Source organism: Cupressus sempervirens, chromosome 10 (genome assembly GCF_028749045.1).
Source record: "Cupressus sempervirens isolate cs-2001-9-10 chromosome 10, ASM2874904v1, whole genome shotgun sequence".
NCBI lineage: Eukaryota > Viridiplantae > Streptophyta > Pinopsida > Cupressales > Cupressaceae > Cupressus > Cupressus sempervirens.
In genome coordinates this window covers 590458840-590472757 of record NC_143127.1, presented here as the reverse complement: position 1 = coordinate 590472757, position 13918 = coordinate 590458840, and the positions used below count along the sequence as shown (strand labels likewise).

At 37.0% G+C, this 13918-nt stretch overlaps 1 protein-coding gene across 3 annotated transcripts in view; it reads right to left on the bottom strand.

Moving 5' to 3' along the window:
- Positions 1-282: 282 nt before the first annotated feature.
- The window catches only part of LOC149535250 (B3 domain-containing protein Os07g0563300-like), a 110175-nt gene continuing 96539 nt past the window's right edge, over positions 283-13918 (bottom strand). For 2 of the 3 annotated variants that reach the window (XM_089803015.1, XM_089803016.1), the window contains exons 6-7: positions 1794-1855; positions 475-1622 (exon numbers count right to left, since the gene is read on the bottom strand). In XM_089803015.1, coding sequence (XP_089659141.1) covers positions 799-1622; positions 1794-1855 — 886 coding nt within the window. In that variant the 3' untranslated portion in view covers positions 475-798. Of the gene's footprint in view, positions 1623-1793; positions 1856-13918 lie in introns of all 3 variants that reach the window. The other variant, XM_089803014.1, reaches the window with a different exon arrangement.

Here is a 13918-nt window from a genome sequence, read left to right as displayed (position 1 = left end):
AGTTGACAGCCAGCATGAGTTATTTAAAGAAGCGAGGATTAACAGAACAGCTAGACCTCCAAGTCAAAACTCATCATAGAAAATCTGATATCGAAATGAATTTGAAGACATCTTAGGACTGTGACTCTCAGTCACTTAGACTGCATGGCCTCCTGGGCATCATTAAAATCATTAATTCATTCATATTTTATAAATGAAGGAATGATATATCTGGGACACTCTGTTGACTCTACTTATATATGTGTTTGAAATTGAAATAAAATATCAAATAAAACTTTAACATTGAGCAAAACCATTATTTTTTATTTGAAACCAGACAACATTGATAACACATGAGCTGCATAAATGAAGCACAGCTAGAAACTAACATGCCCTTGAACCACAGTGATTCACCTTGCAAAACATGACTTAATAGGTAGTCAATCAAGCAAGAGTTTAAAAGCAGTAAAACTACAGTAAACCATGTTGCAGCTATTCAAAAATGTAATCGGGCAGCTCATTTTTTCATAGATGTGGCTGAAGATAACAGAATGGCCAGGTCAGATAATTGTCGATGATCCCTTGCATGACCACAAAAATTACCATGCTATACAGTAGCCACCTAAGGAAAACAGAAGTCTCAAGGATCCAATTGTAAACCCACAGTAACAAAGTATTATCTTACAAACTGTTATTCTATCAGATACTGTTGTTACCAGATTTTGTGAAATCAAAGAGTAAGGCCTTTGCTCAGTTGCATACACTAGACATGCGTTCTAAAAATGGAGGTGAATCTTGGAAACTTATCCAAATAGAGACCTATATGGAATCATTTTCAGTTCTGTTGGAAATCAACTCTTCTTTATTGATACGATCTCCAGTCTTATCTGTGGAAGCTTCCTCAAGTCTTCCTTCACTTGAACTTTGTTGAAATCCAAATGCAGTACTTATCTGTGGAGGGTATATTAAACTTGGAAGTTCATGTTGCTTGACGCACATATCAAGAGGCAAAGAGCCATTATCAAGAAGCCCTGCTGTTCTTTCCTGACCAATTTCAAGCGATTCTTCCTCCTCACTGCCTGGTTGGCTATTCAAATCTATTCGCACTTTACTGAGTGAATATTCTTCTTTCACACTTCCATTGTCCTTACAAGAAGCATGTAAGTTCAGATCTGAAGGCAATTCAACTTCATTTTCTGGATAATCTTGAAAATCCGCATCCCCATTCTTGCATACTGAAACTGGAGTTTCCCAAATGAGTTCATTCACAAAGTCAGACTGCACGTCAGATTCCTTTTCCTCAAAACTGTGGACATCTTTCTGTTCATTCAAAGAATTGTACTTCTTGATTGCACTGTCTGTTTCTTTTCGACGCCGTGTCATAAGTGTCTTGAATCTACGTTTGACAGTAACACAAACACTGCAGGTGCAACAAGATTTGTGTTTGGGACCTGTTCCACTGGGAGGTTGAATACAAACAATGCATGTGCATCCCAGTCTGTGTCGAGGATGTTTTGTTGTGGGACTGGTCAAGGAAGATGATGTCATTTTGTCCCCAATTGTGACTGCAGTGGCTGATGCGTCCAGACCAGAAAAGTCCCCAATGTCTGCATGACTTTGAGAAACCTTTTTCCTTTTCTTGCCTGTGTCATTCGTAAAAGCAGAAAAGAAAGGATATAAAAGTTAAATGAACTGTAGATACAATTTTATAAATTCTTACTATAAAATAAGTGCATTAAAAACGTCTATAGCATATACCTACGAAAATATATCTAAGAATAAGAGCAGAAATTCAGCATTAACTATACTTGTACCTTGCTCAGGAAATTTATCTAGATCTTCAATATTCATTTCACAAGGTCCAGACAAGGGCAACCTGAAAATATGGACAGAAAAACGAAGTTACAAGAATATTCTCAATAATAGTCCTAGTGCACCACCTCTCTCCAATTATATGTTCAGATAGTCTTTACTCGTTCACTTACTGCCTTGAAGTTTTGAACACAGAGACTATTATAAAAAATGTTGTTGTCAAACACAAATTGATAGGATCATTGAAATGTTATGTGAAAATATTATTAATTTAATACACAACTCATGCATATGAATTTAGAATTTACCAATTGAACTCGGGATAAACTTGAAAAAGATTTTTAAGACAGATAGTAAAAGCAAGCCAGTCTATAAAAAATAAAAGTGAATTACTAAAAGCCTACATTACTACCCTGGATCCTCAAACCGGGTCCGGGTGCTAACCAGGTCTGTGTTTGTGGAACGGTCCAGGCTGTAAAGAGCCCTGCTGGCTCACTCTGAATTTATGCTGAAGATTGCTTTTGTGTTTTTTGAGTTTCGCAAAAAAAAATTATTTTTTTGATTGATATATGACTTTAGAGTTTTTTTCAAATATATGGAATTGATAACTAAATGCAAGAAATTTATATCAGCTCACACCATTATATTTGCAACTTAAGCAATGACAAGAAATTACAAATGCTCTCAAATGTGCAATGAACTTAATTATTAAAGAGCCTGGAGTTTAAGGATGACATTAGAATAAGAAATTGCAGTACATGTATGAATTACATGTCACTAACTATAGATCACAGCTCCATGTGATAGAATGCTGCCAGTTATTAATTTTGCAGGATAGACCTTCCAACATTGCAAATAATCGCATACGAATACTTGCCAATAGAGATCGAACCACAGTCAATTCAATTTGCAGCCAACACAATTAATAACTCACAGCCAAACCCTCTCAATCATGAAACCGAATTGCAGATAAATACTCAGAAGATTGTACACAATTCACTAGCAATTTGAGCCATTTCAGAGTGCAACCAGATTGGAGGAATATTCAAACTTTCTCAAAGCTCATGCCAAAAACCCTTGGCCTCCATTTTCATCAAAAACAATGCAACAAAGGCATGATTTGATTTCCAAGAAGCATGCATTTTATAACATTTTAATGGCCAAGGCTTCATCAATACCCTAGCACCACGTAGCTTCTTGGAGACACTTTTCACTAACAATGCTTCAAAATCACACCATCAAATTATAACAGAGAACTCATAAAGCTATTCATTAAGTTATACTTAATCAACAACTTGCAATATGCAACTCGATAATGAAGCCCAATAAAATATTGATGGAGCCTCAAGGTGCCATAACTGCATTGCCAAAAATAGTGACTCTACTCATTTGACTTACTATAAATAGCAAGTCATGCCAATAGACACTCAAATCTATGTGTCAGCTCATGAGGGTCACAATTGATGAATTGACATCCCCAAGCAATCACAATCCTGGGTGCTGAAATATATCCTCAGGCTCCCAAGTGGCATCCTCATTTGCAAGACCCTACCACTTCAGCAATAATTCTCTAATGTTCCACCAGCACAAGTACCTCTGCCTAGTATCACCTCAAGGATCAACTCTAATCTCCCCTCATCATCCACTAGGGGTAAAGAAGAAGATGGGACATATCTACCTAGCGCACTTTTGAGGCGCGACACGTGAAATACATTATGCACTTTGTTGTCCTCTGGCAAATCAAGTCATAGGCTGCCTCACCCATGCGTCTAACCATATGGAACGGACCATAATAGTGAGGCTTGAGCTTCTCAGCTCCACTTTTCTTAATAGATGCCTTTCTATAAGGCTGCAACTTCAGATACACCATATAACCCACCTAGAAAAAGGGAGCAATCCTTCTCTGATCAGTGCACTGCTTCTAAGCCTGCTGAATGTTGTCTTTCAGAGTCCTCATAACATCCTGTCATGCAATAAGTCTCTTGCACTTGCAATAAGTCTCTTGTACTAGATATCCAAGAAGCTTGGGGAATCATACCCTTATAAGTCTCTAAAAGGGGACATCTGAATAGACATCGGGTGAGTGGAATTATAACAATACTAGCACAAGTATATCCACTTCACCCAAGCTTCTTGTTGTGCTGACATATAGTTCTGTAGCTAGCCCTCCACCCAGTTATTAACAATATCAATCTGAGGGTGATGACTGGTGCTTTGTAATAACCCCCAAAAATTAACATATAAATATAATTTTCTAATGAATGAGCTATAATTAATAAATATAATATATATTATTATGTCTTATTATCTTATGATATAAATAATATGATTATTTATTATATTATAATATAATAAAATAAAATAAAAGATCTTAAATAAATAAATATCAAATTAATTTAAATAAATAAATAAACTTATCATTCAAAAAGATAAAACCATTCAGGATACGTATCTAATATAAAGAGGAAAAGAGGCATCGAAGAAAGGGATCAACGGGGCATTACAGAGCAATCAATTTAATAATAACCGAAATACCTCCGAACAAATCATGGTGGATATGTCAACAAGGAAGAGAGACAAAATAATAATAATGTTATCTCAAGAGCTATCATGACCATAGCAATCGGCAAAAGGAAACCATGGAACGATAATCATTTCGAAGAAAGTAATCAACGAATCAGAATGTATGTGCGACAACGAATACAAACTGAGGGCAAGAAAAACCATACAAATATATGATGGCAACCATGAAGCATAAGGAATCCATCGAAGGGAAAAACAACGATCATCATAAGCAAAGGAAGAGAGAACATGGTCGGCAGACAAAAGAACCATTATTAGGGTTACATAACAACTTAATCAAAAAAATTCATAGACACGACACCAGTTACATAAGGAGAAGAATATAGTCGGAGTTCACCAATCATCGAGCTAGATAAGCTATCGAACTAGACTAGAGATAGAGCAATGAAGCTATTTGCAAATTACAAAAGTATTCAGTCAAGCAGTAATATTGTCAGCAATGTGGGCATCCTCCATCACATTGAACAAAGACGACAAATATTCTCATAAACTTTAACGGCCCATAACAATTGATATAGCACATCGTAAACAAGAGCTCCAGAAGGTAGTGAAAATAATTACAATTTCTAAGGGCAGTGAAGAGTAGTTGCCATCTGCAAAAATATACCACAAATAGCAATCTGATATATTAGTCATTGGGGGAACGGTATAGAAGTCGGTTGCAGATCATAACTACACTTCTAATAAGAGTTATACCTGCGGACTACATCAGTAACAAGTAAAGATGTACAGTCTTAATCCCCCGCTGTGGAAGGTGACAATATTCAATAGGGAAGAGATAATATAGACAAACAACGAGTAATGATTGGCATGATGCTAAAAAAGAAGACAAAAGACATAGACAGGAATAACCATGAATGATAGGCAGAGAATGTAATGAAAAGAATGATTATCTATATATACACCATGATGAAAAGTAAGCATGGGAGCAGAGACATATTGACCAATAAGGACAACGAATAAAGACTAGGATGGCATATAAGTATATCAAGGAAATAAGATGCGAACATTAGAATCCCAAGGAGGCAAAAGTACAGGCATTGGCTGTTGAACAATACTCTTAACTGATAAATATAAGTGAGCAACAAAGGAGATAATGTAGAAGTAAACAGGGACAATAGATCCTAGTAAATAGGTTGAAAGTACATTAAAACCAATTTTGATATATAAGGGAAGAATGTGTGCAATAGAGTAAGACTTCTTCCCATCAGTGTATACAAGCAGATGAATTATTGCGATTAGTCATAAGGTAGAGAATAGTGGTATGATAACATTGTAACTATCATTAGAGAAATCAAGATAAACTTGATAGAGGGCATTCTAAATGAATGTCGAGTTCTTATAAAGAGAACTCAGAGATTAGAGGGCATTCGTAATCGAATGTTAGGATTTCAAATTGGAATCCTAGAGAGAGGTTTATAGAGAACCTCTTAGAGACAATATATATTGTCGTGGTTAAACATATGCATATGTCAGAGATAAGAGACTTGGTAAGGTGGGATCTCTACCAAGTAGTGTTACTAGAGATCCCAAAGAGGCCTAAGGTAGAAGCTCTTTCTATGACAATTACCTAATCGAGATGTAGTTCTCACCAAAGGGTTAGGTGATTGGAGAAAGGATCTCTCCTGAAGGATTAGGAAGGGTAGCTTGGGCAATATTTAGATTAGTATTTACTTTAATCTAATGTTGCTAATATGTTTTACATACAATTTTTGAAATTGTATTGATAAATGGTTGCAGGTTACAGCTTTCAAACTTAATTGGAAAATGGGGACACTACATGCTTGGAGTCAACTCAGTCTCACATAATCTAAACAACTCATGCTATAAGTGACTCATAAATTGGTTAATCCAGTCACTAACAATGCTCTGAGGTAAACCATGCAACTTGAAAACCTCTAGGAAGAACAACTCATCTACTTGTGTCGCTCAAATTGTAGTGGTTATAGGGAAGAAGTGCCCATACTTCATAAGGCGATCCACTGCTACAAAGATATAATTCCTACCTTGGGCTTTTGGCAAGCCCACAATAAAGTTCATAGATAAACACTCCCACTTCCTCTCAGGAATGGGAAGTGGCTAAAGTAAACCAATTGGATAGGTATGCTCCTATTTGTTCTACTGACAAACAAAGCACTCTCTAACATGCGATTGAATATCTAACTTTAGGCCCTTCCATGTGAATCTCTCACATATCTGTCTATAGGTCTTAAAGAACCCAGGATGTCTAACCAATGGAAATCATGAAAGGCCCTCAACACAATTTGCTTGACACTCAATCTTGAGACCAATAAAAGCCTGCCCCTATAAATGATCAACTCACTTACAAGAGTATACTTGTCTTGAATATTGCCATCAACAATACTAGATGCCCACTAATACCTGGCATACTCAAAAATGACCCAGTGTCTCCAATCCTCACATATCTCTATGATAGCACACAAGTGGGGTCAGCAACTACATTCTATGTACCCTTAATATAGGAAATATCAAAATCATATGACTGAAGCTAGCTGACCCACTTTTGTTGCCTCTCATTAAGATCTAGTCGTCCACAGATATGTTCAAGCTATTATGGTCGTTTTGATGCAAAACATACTGCCAACTAAATGTTGCCTGAACTTGGCCAGAGCATGTGTAATGGCCAATATCTCCTTATCATATACACATAAAGCTCTCTTAAGACCATTGAGATTCGTGCTCTCAAATGCAATAGGATGGTGATCCTAGGAAAGAACGACACTAATGCCCTCACCTAATGCATCACAATGCAACTCAAATGGCCTTGTAAAATACGGCAATGCTAACACTAGGTGTGATGTCATAATCTGCTTGAACTTCTCAAAGAACTCCTATGCTTGAGAGGTCCACTCAAAAGCACCCTTATAGGTCAAATTAGTAAGGGGAGTTGCATGACGAGAGAAACCTATCACAAATCTGTAGTAGAATGCACGCAAGCCAATGAAGCCTCTAAGTTGCTTCAAGTTCTCTGGTGTAGGCCAATCTAGAATAGCACATACCTTATCGAGATTCATGTGAACTCCCTCTGCACTAATAATATGCCCAAGATAAATTAACTCTATCATACCCAAACCACATTTGGACTCCTTGGTATACAAGGAAGCCCTATCTAGAATGTCCAGCACTGTATCCAAATGTGCAACATGATCATCCCACCTCTTACAGTACACAAGTATATCATCAAAGAAAATTAGAACAAACCTCCTCAATTGACTACGGAAGACTCTGTTCATGGTAGACTACAATATCACAGGGGCATTAGTCAAACCAAAAGACATGACTAAGAACTCAAAGTGACTATAGTGACACTTGAATGCTATCTTCTACACATCCTACTCTTTGACTCTAATTTGGCTATAATCGGAGCTCAAATCAATCTTGGAGAAGTAGCACGTCCCATGTAGCTCATCAATCAACTCATCAATGCGTGGGATGGGATATCGCTTCTTAATAGTCCTTATGTTCAACATTCGGTAAGCAATGCACATCCTCAGTGTACTGTCCCTTTTCTTCACCAAAACAATCTGATATGTCCCATAGCGAGTAGCTCCTGAATAGTCTTCTCTATCTCATCTTTCAGGTGCTTAGGTTGTCAGTAAGGAGTAATCATGATGGACTTAGTGCCCTCCTCTAACTCAATGATGTGCTTTATGCCTCTATTAAGTGGCATGTCAGGTGGTAAATCACTAAACACTTTAGAATGTTTAGTTCTAAGATGTTGTATATCAGAATGGTAAGTTGGTTTATCAGTCCCATCAAGTGTTAGGTAATAATTTACACTCCACTGCCCAATCAACTATATCATGATCCATGAGATGCATACGTCTAAAAGAAATCAGCTTCAGATTACTATTTGTGATAGCCTTTAGGATGTGAGTTTTATGATTCTTAATGAACCTCATCTCCATCTTTTCAGTGTCGAGATAAATGTCCTCTATAGTGTGCAACCAGCTCATACCAAGAACAACATCAATATCTCCCATGTTCACAACATAAAAATCTGCCTAAAATGCATAATGGTTCAGCTTCATGGGAAGCTCAATAATCATCCTATTACACTTGAGAGTGTAACCATCAGCTACTTGTACTCTAATGTCAACAAACTCCTCTACCTAAGTGCCCCTCCTAGAGACCAGCTGTGAATTAATGAAATTATGACTAGCACCTGTCTCAAGAAGAGCAATAACTTGCTGCCGTGCCAAGAGACCACGTAAATTGAATTATTCTTCCTTTCTCATGCTAGAAAGGTAAACTACCCTAAGATTAGAATCATCAATAACTTCAGCACTATTAATTGCTCCCTCATGTGTCTCCTGTTCATTTTCAGTTGGTTATTCTGAAAAATTGGCATTTCTTGATCTAAAGAGGCAGGTATAGTTCTCTTAGAATCAAGTTTATCATCCTTCTTAGCGGTTTCCTTATTGTCATATGATGAAGTAGAAGGTTTGAAAGAAAACTTGCTTCATGGGATAGACATCTCTAAGTCCTTTCTTTTTTCATAGCTTCCTACAAGTTTAGGTGGATCTAGGGACTTAACCCACCCTCTAAGAGGCTCAACTAGTCCCTCAACAAATAACATCACCCTTCTCCTCTCTGGAATATCATACACCATCACAGCTACCTGTTGGAACTTGCTGATGAACACCTTGAGACCTCTACTCTGTGTCAACTGTGCCAACACACGGAAATAAGTCTCGGGGTCTTTCCTATCAAATCTCTCTACTAGTCTATCCACAAACTCCCGGTAGGATACAATCTGATTATGGTGCAAATATACTAGCCCATGGTACCACTAGCCATTGGCTATCCCATCTAAGTGCAACACAGGAAAGCGAATGGTGTCCTCCTCCATCATGGGATGCAAGGAAAGGTAAGTGTCAAGCTTATGTACTCAAGGTCTTGTTGTAACCTTCGCACTACCATCAAAATGAGTCAAGGTCATCTTGTTGGTTACCTACTTCAAGTCATTCTAGCTAGGCCTCTATCTCATGCCAAGTATAGGCTTACCTCTAGTGTGCTCTCTCTTTTGTGTCAAGAATCTATTAAAATTCAAGTTCTGCTTAAATGCTTGTGGTAAAGCATCCCACCCAACATAATAGGCCACCACATCATTAGCAAATGTTGTAGCCTCAGTCTCAATAATCACCACATTCAGCTCAAGTATCAGAGAAGTAGGTCATTGTGGCCTATCATGTGTACCTATATAATCAACCCTGTCATCAGCCCTAGACCTGTGAGAGCTAATTGAAACACTGCTAGTACCTTTATCCTTACTACATCCTCTAGGAAGAGAAATGCGCTACAAAGTCTCAAACAATTGTTGTAAAACATCAACATGGTGTTGGCTATGTGCAAGATCTCTCAGTGTCTCCCTAGCCTCTCTGTCAATGTCAGAACCTGTACCAACATCTATGTAATTACCTAAACAACCAACATCTCTATCACCTATAGCACCAAACTGTATATCCAAATTAACCTCACCTAGTGGTCTACGAGTGTAATGAACTCTAAGAATAAACCGTTCTGCCATAATAACCCAACTCCCTAGAGGCTACAAGAAATTGTTCTGATCACACTGTAAAGAGCCCTATTTTTGAGTTTTGAAAAAAAAAAAAATTTGATTTGATATATGTTTTTTGAGATTTTTCATTTGTCAAATATATGGAATTGATAACTAAATGCAAGAAATTGATACCAGCTCACACCACTTTATTTGCAATTTAAGCAATGACAAGAAATTACAAATGCTCTCAAATATGCAATGAACCTGGAGTTGAAGGATGATGTGAGAATAATAAATTGCAGAAGAGGTATAAATTCCACATCATTAAATATAGCTCACAGCTCCTTGTGATAAAAATGCTGCCAGCAAATGGTGAAATGCAGCCGAATATATGAGTAGAACGCTGCTTGAATCCAAAAACAGCTCACAAAATATGGAAATGCAGGTTCATAAAGGTGATCACAGTCATTAAATTTGCAGGCTAGACCTTACAACATTGCCAATAATTGCAGACGAATACTTGCCAATAGGGATTGAACCATAGTCAATTCAATTTGCAGCCAACACAATTAGTAACTCAGCCAAACCCTCTCAATCATGAAACCAAAATGCAGTTAGATACTCAGAAAATTGTACACAATTCACTGGAAGTTCGAGCCAATTCAAAGTGCAACCAAATTGGATGAATATTCTGGCTTCCTCGAAGTTCATGCCAAAAATCCTTGGTCTCCATTTTCATCAAAAACAATGCAATAAAGGTATGGTTCGATTTCCAAGAATTGTGCATTTTATTCCATTTTAATAGTCAAGGGTTCACCAATACCCTAACGCCACTTAGCTTCTTGGAGACACTTTTCACTAACAGGGCTTCAACATCACACCATCAACTTATAACAAAGAACTCATAAACCCATTTATTAAGTTATACTTAATTAATAACTTGCAATATGCAACTCAATAATGAAGCCCAATAAAATACACATGAAGCCTGGACTCAGGGTGCCACAATTGCACTACCAAAAACAGCAACCATGTTCATCTGAATTACTATAAATAGCAAGTCACTCTAACTGAGATCCTCAAATCTTAGTGTCAGCTCATGAGGGTCACGATGATGAACTGACATCACCAAGCTACTGGAACCTGCTAATTTGGGAACATGACACAGGCTGGGTCTGTGCCCAGCCTTGTGGATCCTCACAGGTCAAAGTCAAATAAAAAACCATTTTTTCTTATTATCTTGGGTTCCAAGCACACTTTTTTTCACATTTTCTCTCTCATTTTTTAATTATGTAATTAAATGTGATGATTTCTTTTATAATCATAAATATATATCAATGATCAAGCATCGTAGATTCATATTATGAAATGATTTAGTTTTATAATTATGTATATTTCTCTTATTGTTTTGTATATATAACGCATATATCTATATATATACATACATACATACATATGTGTGTGTGTGTGTTTGTGTGTACACACACAAACCTATATGAACCATAATGAGAAAAAAAATTCTATACCTAGACTAGTTTGAAGGATAATAATTCTACACCTAAACATGGAAAATAACCATAAACCAATGTTGATTTGGAAGCAAACCTGGTCAGAACCATTCAAGGGACCCTTCTATATGGCATAGTTGTATCACCCTAAGCTAACACCAGCTCTTAGTATGACATTTTCAATTTGAACATTGTGAGACTATAAGAGGCTACTACGTGCTCCGAGTTACAAACCGCTAAGGTCCAAGAAAAAGTTGGTTAAAATTTCAATAATCTTTTGGTTTAGAAAAACTATTAAGAGGATATATTGTTATAGTTTATTTGAAAATATTTAAAATTTATAGTTTTTACAGCAACAAATAACTTCACATGTAACTTTATGCATCAAATTCCAGCATTTGGAGATTTCATCAATAAAACATACTAACATAATTAAAGTCATCACTGCTGCAATACCAAAATCACCGAGAAGGGGAGTGAATCAGTGATCCATAAAACGTTTTAACTCTAAATTATATATGCATTGATTACTTTTATCATCAATAAATATATACTCTTTAAATGCAAGATGCAATGAACATTAAGACAAGTAAACACAATTGGTATTCCAAAGTGATTGGTAAAATACTTGCTTATTACTAACAATGATCAATAGATCAATATATCCAAATGAATAGACGATGTTTCCTTAGGAAATGATCGTAAAGAAAAGAAACAGTTTATTCTAGCTAACAAATAACTAATCACTAACTAAATATTAGAAACATTCTAATATTTATCATAGATTACAAATAGATAACCATTATATAGTAGTAGATGATAATAGACATTGTCTATTAATCATAATACCCTCCCCTAATGGTTATCTATGCAAGACACCAAGTTGTCCTCTAAATTTGACAAACTTATCAAGACCAAGAGGCTTGGTGAGAATGTTTGTAGTTTGATCCATTGTAGGAACATACTGCAAGTCTATTGTCTCATCTTCAGCCAGCCTTGTATATAGGGACGGTGATCATCCACATGCTTGGTTCGTTCATGGAAGACTAGATTCGTGCTAACTTGATTACGTCTTTTTTATCAACAATCAAAGTGGTCAGTCCTGTTTGTGGCATCTATACATCCCCAAGCATCTGACGAAGCCAAACAACTTCATAGCTTGCCTTAATTGTCCCTTTGTATTTAGCCTCGATAGAGGAGAGAGAAACAGCCTCCTACTTCTTACTAGTCCATGTGACAACACCAGATCCCAAACTAAGCACATATCCAGAAGTTGACTTTTTACCATCAACAAAACCTACCCAATATGAATCTGTGAACCCACTGAGTCTAGGATTAGAACTCTGAGACTAAAAAAGTCCATAATCTGTAGTGCCCTTCACATAATGAAGCACACACTTTGTTGCCATCCGATGATCAGCCTTAGGAGTTGAGCATCGGATGTAGCTGACTGCAAAGTTGATATCAAGTCTAGTAGCAAAGAGGTAGATAAGGTTGCCTATTAGTTGTCTGTATGTAGTATCATCAACTGGAGCAGAATCAGACTTGGCTAATAACTTCAGACCTTTCTGCATGGGTGTGGATGCGGGCTTGCAATCTTGCATATAGAATATGTCTAATAGAGCCTTGGCATATTTGGACTAAGAAATCAAATATACCAAAAGATTGTTGCCAAACCTCAACAATGAGGCAATAATGCATGAGCCCGAGATCAGTCATATCAAAAGACTAGCAAAAACTTGGTTTGATTCCCTGAATCAACGATGTCGAATTGTCAGTAATGATCAAATCATCCACATAAACGACAAAAAGGATGGTGTCACCTTTAGTAGTCTTGATATACAAATTTCAGTATGAAGAACTCCTCTAGAAGCCTTGATCACTGAGGTACTTATCAATTTTCATGTGTCATGCCCTAGGGGCCTACTTCAAGCCATTGAGAGCTTTCACTAACCTGAGAACTTGATATTCTTTACCAACAACCTTGAAACTAGGAGGCTGCATCATGTAGACCTCTTCTTGTAGGTCACCATTTAGGAAAGCACTCTTAATGTCCATCTAATGGGCCTTCCAACCAAATTGAGTTGTCATGGCTAGGACTAATCTTATAGTGCCCATCTTTGTTGTAGGAGCATAGGTCTCCTCATAATCAATACCCTGATGCTGAGAAAAACCCTTTGCTACTAAACGAGCTTTGTACTTATCCAAAGTAGCATCAAACTTCAATTTTATTTCAATGTTACACCAGTACGAGGGTACTTTGAGACGGCGGGACGCTAGGGCAAGTTTTCGAAACGCAGGAAAAATGGGCCTCATTTTTGGGACGTTGGGGGGACGGCCAAGGGAGCGTGGCAAGGGGAAGACGGGCCAAAGAAGGGGTTGTATAGTCTACATATAGAACTTGAAATGCTAGTTATGAAATGATGTTTCAATAGTTCACTAGAACATACCAAATTAAAATACTTGAACATAGCAAAATTGCAACATGAATTAGAACCGTTGACATTCAACA